The 6,664-nt window shown below is 40.9% G+C and overlaps 1 protein-coding gene across 1 annotated transcript in view; it reads left to right on the forward strand.

The window, feature by feature from the left end:
• The window catches only part of GABRR2 (gamma-aminobutyric acid (GABA) A receptor, rho 2), a 79,196-nt gene extending 72,949 nt beyond the window's left edge, over nt 1–6,247 (forward strand). The window contains exon 9 of the mRNA XM_006888698.1: nt 5,794–6,247. Within this exon, the coding sequence (XP_006888760.1) occupies nt 5,794–6,105 (312 nt within the window). The 3' untranslated portion in view covers nt 6,106–6,247. The remainder of the gene's footprint in view (nt 1–5,793) is intronic.
• Nucleotides 6,248–6,664: the final 417 nt, after the last annotated feature.

Genomic DNA, 6,664 nt, shown 5'->3' on the forward strand with positions numbered 1-6,664 from the left:
AAAATATACGGGTCCTAAGCCTTTAACTGTTTAGGACTTATATTCAGGCAGCTCATTAACCTGTCACCATGCAATAGGTTTTGATATTTACCAGTGATTATATGCTAAAGTCTGAAGAATAACAAGGAAATAATAAAGGAAAAGGTCACCAGGTCTTTAAGTCTGCTCCCTTTAGTGTTGGAATAGATAAATGGGGAGTTGAAAGTTACTTTTCTGTTGTTACTCATTTGTTTTTAAACGATAAGCCAGGACTTCTCACTGATCCTGCCTTCATGATCTCTGAGGTGCTCAAATTAATTGTTCAAGTCACTGAGTCAGTTCAGCTTGGTGGGGGTCTTTCTCTGACCTTCCACCTTTCCTAGTATCTGAAAGTTGGACAATGAATACGATTGATAGAAGAGGAGTAGCTGCTTTTGAATTGCGGTTTTGAAGAAAAGTACTGAATATAATAACACAGACCGCCAAAAAATAAACAGGTCTGTCTTGGAGGACGTACAACCACAGTGCTCCTTAGAGGTAGAGATAGTGAAACTTCAACTCACACACCTCTGGGTGTGTTGTCATGAAATGCCAGTCCTTGATAAAGACGTCATATTGGGAAAGGTAGAGAATAAGAAAGAGAGAGGAAGACCCTCAGTAAGGTGAATTAACTCAGTAACTGTAACGAAAGGCTGGAGCGTATCGGGGATTATGAGGATGACACAGAATAAGGCACCGCTCAGCTCTCTTGTTCATAGGGTTGCTAAGAGCGATAGTTGACTCAACGGCACCTATGACAGCAGCAGCAGCAGCAAGAGCAGTAGCAAAGGACCAGCTTCTAACAGCTCAGACCCAATCATTCCATTACCTCCAGAGAGGACTCTGGTACCATTTGTTTTATCTTTCCTTTATCCAGCTCCTCCCAATAAGTTACTGGAATGTAAGCATTCATGTGAGCAGCCAACAGCATGCTGCTTTCACAGTTCCTCAATTCCCAAATCCACCTAGTTTGCTCAACACATCTCTTTGGAGAACCTACAGTTGAGTCAGAACCAATTCATAACTGATCCTCCAGTGAGTTTTCAGTCAGTAAATCCCACAGGAGGAGTTTGCCATGAAGCAACTGGTAGATTCAAACAATGTGCCTTTGAGATTGAAGCACAGCTTCTAACTACTAGGCCACCAGAGCTCCCTCAGATTAGTGGTTAGGAGGGCGTACAGAGAAGTGGTTAGATTGCAGGAAGGCAGAGCAGGTAGGTCTTACTGATAGGCCTGGAATGTGAGGGAAATAGAGATGTTTTATGAATAAGAGGATCTGGGTGGGGACATTCAATTTGATTGTAAAGATTGAGGAAAGAGGGATTGACAGAGGTGGGAGTGGATTGAGTTCTTAGGAGCTATCTAGATTTTCTTGTTAATTAACTTTTTTTTTTCTTGCTTTGATTTGAGGGAAAGTTTATGAGAAGATTGGTTTTCTTTTTTTCAAGTTTAAAAATCCCTAATTTTTATTTCTAGTACCGCTATAAGAATTTATACAATATACCGATTTGATGGCATACACACATAAAATAAAAATTAAAAAAAATGATACAATATATGCATGATCTAATAAAGTATACACTATAATCAATATATACGATGTAATGAAGAGAAAGAAAAAGCTACAAGAAAGATCTCAGGAATGAAGAATGTACATCTAATTGATGCTACATGGTATTACTCAATAGCTTCACTTTTGTAAACTGTAATTATGACAGTCCTGAGTAAGAACAGCTTCACTGAGTTTCTAGAGTTATAAATATTTATGGACGGCAACCACACTATCCTTCTCCCACTGTGGGTTTACAACACTGACTGGTTAGCAACCGTGCATTTTAATCACTGTGCCACCAGGGCTCCATAACTGAAGCAATAGCTTAAGCAGTAAACAACTGTGTACCTCACACATTATGCTTTTTTTGAGAACTAGTTATATAAGATGGAAACAACTCAAGTGCCCAATAATTGGCAAAAAGAACAAGAAACTGGTACATTCACACAATGGGATATTATGCAATACTAAAAAATAAAACGGAATTTGAGAAACAGCAGATTCTGGATGAATCTAGAGGACATTATGCTGAGTGAAATGTCAATCACAAGAGACAAATATTTAGCTTGCCCCATAAACTTCCATTCTAATCACAGCAACAACAGAAAACAATATGTATGAGATCAAATTGACAACAGTCATTTAAAAAAATAAGGACCTTAGGAACCAATGAATGTATGTTCATGAAGAGGAACAATTCAGAAGAATGGAAGGCTCTCCTCCTGGTTGTTTCTAATTTGCTGTGTGTCTAGGAAAATCACTATCCTTCCCTGGGCCTCACTCTCTTCTGAGTAAATGAAGGAGTGAAATAAATCATCATTTTATGAATGTTATGGTTTTGGGCTTTACTCCCAGGTCTCTGATCCATCTTGAGTTGATTTTTGTGTATAGTGTGAGATGTGGATCCTCTTTCAGCTTTCTGTAGGTAGCAGTTCAGTTTTGCCGGCACTCTTTGTTGAAGAGATTATCATTTCCCCATTTGATAGCTTTGATTTCCTTGTCGAATATCAGTTGACCACAGATAGCTCTATTTCTGGGTTCTCAATTGTGTTCCATTGGTCTATGTGCCTGTCATTGTACCAGTACCATGCTCTTTTAGTTACTACTGCTGTGTAGTAGGTTTTGAGGTCAGGGAGTACTATGTCTCCAACCTCATTTTTGTTTCTCAGAAGTGGGGTCTCTTGTCTCTCCAAATAAATTTGATAATTTCCCTCTCAATCTCCTTGAAAAATGAATTTGGTATCTGGATTGGGATTACATTGAACATGTAGATTGCTTTTGGTAGGATTGTAATTTTTACCATATTGAGCCTTCCTCTCATGAAGAGGGCACACTTTTGTATTTCTTTAGGCACTTTCTCACCTTTTTCAAACTTCACTAAGTTTTTCTACCTTTTTCAAACTTCACTAAGTGCTCGATATACTCAAAGAACTAGAAGAGAATGTGAGACAGGAAGCTGGGAGGGATCCTGGGCCCACTTACCTCTTTAAGGGGAGCTGCTAACAGAAGGAGGTGAGTTGCCAGTTTTCTTCATCATTACAAGTCTGTGACCTAAAATCCACCCTGGCTGGACCCAGCTAAACTCATGGAGAAGGGTCCAGGTGACTCAACTCCTCCAATTGCAGCCACAATCACTCTTTCTCCAGAAAAAGAGAGAAAAGAGAGTTAAGTGAGAAGAAGGAAAAATAAACAAACCAACAAACCCAAATCAGAAAGGAAAAGTGAGAAGTGTCTAATCAGTGTCGCTATTGTAGGGATTATTGAATTCTGTCTCACATGCTTTGGGCCAGGAGGGACCAGACCTTGCAGAAAGACATCATACTTAGAAAGGTAGAGGGTTAGCACAGGAGACGAAGACTGTAAATGGAATGGATTGACACAGTGACTGTGGCAATGGGGTCAGGTGTGTCAGAGATGATGAGGTTGGTTCAGAATAGGGCAAAGTTCAGAGCTTTTGTTCATAGGCTTGTTATGAGTCATAGTCGACTCAAGGGCACATGAAACAACAGAATACATAAGATTGTATATTTTTTTAAAAAAATGGCCTCCAGTCAAGAGTCATTTCCCAAAGTGGGAGTCCTGGATCACCTGCTCGGAGCTACTTCTTGGATTTGTAAAAACAAAGATTCCAGGTCTGGAACTTCAGACCTATTGATTCATAATGTCTGGGGATGTCAGGCATAGGCTGTCTAGGGGTTCAGATGCTCACTGAGCCTGATGACATTAAGAGTAAAATTAGCCCTGCTTTGATTTATAGGGGACCAGGGAGAGCTGGTAGCTTAGTGATTAGAAGTTGTGCTCTCAACCCAAAGGTATGTGGTTTGAATCTACCAGCTCTTTCACAAGAGAAAGGAGTCATCTTTTCTCCTGTAGTTTACTCCCTCTGAAAACCCGCTGGACAGTTAGCTCTGAGTTGGTTCTGACTCAGCGAAATATAACAGTAAATTTGGGATGTGTACAGGGTCTCTCTCCCTTCTGTGTGCTCTGAACTTTGGGCTGATTACTCAGACCTCATCCAGTGTATCAAGAGCTACTAAATCATCCCGAGAAACACGCTGATGTAGAAAACAGTACTTTCTGGCATTTCCTGGCTCTAGCTCAGAATCTTAGAGGAAAGATTTTTTTTTTTCCTTTTCATTTTACCAGAAAAGCTTTTAGTTTAGAGTAAGAAAAAGAAGCAAAGATCTGCTAAAAAAATAGGCCCCAATAATTATATTTTCATTTTATCAAAATTGGACTTTATTAACCCTAATTGTAAGGAGTTAGGTAGATGGCTAGATGCCCTTTTACCAGTTTTTCATCTCCCAAAACTTCTGAGTCTGTTCTCAAAAGTTAAACTCAAAGTCATTGCCATTGAATCAGATCTGACTCATAGTTGACCTTCCAGTGGGTTTTCAGAGACTGTAAATCACACTAGAGGACATAATCCGTCTTTCTCCTTTGAAGCAACTGTTGGATTTGAACTACTAATCTTTGAGTTAGTAGCAAAACTCCTTACCCATTAGGCCACCAGAGCTCCCTTGATAAGCATATATAAATGAGTTAGTTACTGTTACTGATGGAAAGATAAATAAGCATTATAATGAAGTAATTGAAATCAGATTAAAATGATAACAACAAAAAAATTTTTTATGTATAAGAATATTCTGATAATTATTATTTTGCATAAACTCATTCATCTAAGTTTGCATCTAAATCTTCACAGAATTGATGTAACTACTTCAAGAACCTTTACAAAGGGAACAAGTTGAGGATTATTGTTACTTTAGTTTCCCAGGTGGAAGATGGATATATTAGAGGGCCAAAAGCCAGGTCAGACACATATTAAAACCAGCAGGATGAGAAGAATGAGCCTATGGCCAGCAGCTGTATCCAGCTGACCTCGCGTCTTCAGCCAAGAGCAGTCAGGAGCCAGCAGGAAGGCCACTCTGCTGACTCAAATTGTGGGGAGAAGCCAAGGGAAGTCACCGCCTCCCCTCCAGCTTGTTAGAAACACTTCCAAATGGGCAGACACAGTTGAAAGAATAAAATAATAATCATCCCTATACCCCCACCCAGATCCCACAGTGTTAACATTTTGCTGTTTTTGAGTGCACTCTCTGTCCATTTAAACACACATTTGTTACCCATGACCCTGCATCATTAAATAAAATTCATTGTGACAGTATCAGATCAGGGCTTTAAACCCACACATTCCATTTCCAGTTGAGGGACTCCACTCCTTTGTGCATGAATGAAAAGAATATGACTCAGTATTAGGATGACTATATCAAGCCATTCACCCTCTTCCCCATTCATATACACAGAGGTGGTGCAGTTCCACATTCTTAATTAGAATATGCAGTTTCCTAAATTCTGGTTCTGACATCTCCTAGCTAGGTGATCTCAGATGACTTGTGTAGCCTCTCTGGATCTTTTTGGTTTTGCCTCTGTCATTGGAGGAGTTTGCACTTGGTAAGTGGTCCACAACCCTGGTTGCATATTAGATTCACTTGTAGAGCTTTAAATGATCTGAAGATGACCAGTTAAACAAACCTTTGTGTAATTCTAATACGCAGCCCAGGGAGAGAATGGTGGGGTTGAGTGGTGTCTGAAGGTGCTTTCAGCTCTGCTGCTCTGTGGTTCTGAGAGCGGTAGGACTCCGTGCTGCAGCCAGACCACCTACCTTGCCCCAAAGCAGACCTGACCCTGCCTGATGCCTCTCTTGGTATTGTCTCTCATAGTTCCCAAGCATGTGTGGAATGCTTCACTCAAGAACCATGATGCTGGATGGAAGCTACAGTGAATCTGAAGCCAACAGTCTGGCGGGCTATCCGAGAAGCCATATTCTGACAGAAGAAGAAAGGCAAGAGAAAATAGTGGTCCACCTGGCCCTGAGCAATGAGTCCAACTCCTCCCGCAAGAAGGGGCTTCTCAGTGGCCAGATTAGTCTCCGCATATTCCAGAACACTCATGCCATTGACAAATACTCTAGGTTGATATTCCCTGCCTTCTACATACTTTTCAACTTAATTTATTGGTCAGTGTTTTCCTAGGGACTCCGAGGCTGTGCCTGGGAACGGATGATAAAAACCACAGAGCATGGCCAGCCATGGACCTGCTGAACCTACTTTGCTTGTTAAGCTAAGGCGGCGGCTCCTGGACCACCCTGAGCAGGCCTGTCTATCAGAGGAGTCCTGGAATCCTCCAGCTGCCCTTTCCTGCCCTCCCAGGCTTGCTCCTAGTTCATGCTGTGTTCTTTGTTGCACCTGATGCCTCTCTTCTCTGGTCCTCTTTGGACCTATCTGTGAACTGGTTGATGAGAGGTTCCCTCCTAGTAAAACAAAACCTCAAATGCCTCCAGATGTTCTGAGATCCGTGTGGAGCCTGGGATTCTGTTGTGGAGGGTAAGAAGAAAATGAAGGGTAAGCATAGTCTCACTTCAGGTAGGAGATAAGAAATTAGGATTCAAATTATTGTTGTTTCTATGTACAGCTGAGTCGCCTGCGACTCATAGTGACCATATTTAGGACTTTTTTTTTTTTAATGTGAACCAGCACAATTAGATAAGTGCCTATCAGAAAGGGCAAAAGTTCAGATATCTGATAAGCAATG

The sequence above is a fragment of the Elephantulus edwardii genome, unplaced genomic scaffold (genome assembly GCF_000299155.1).
Source record: "Elephantulus edwardii isolate Elephantulus edwardi_28Jun2011 unplaced genomic scaffold, EleEdw1.0 scaffold00071, whole genome shotgun sequence".
Lineage (NCBI taxonomy): Eukaryota > Metazoa > Chordata > Mammalia > Macroscelidea > Macroscelididae > Elephantulus > Elephantulus edwardii.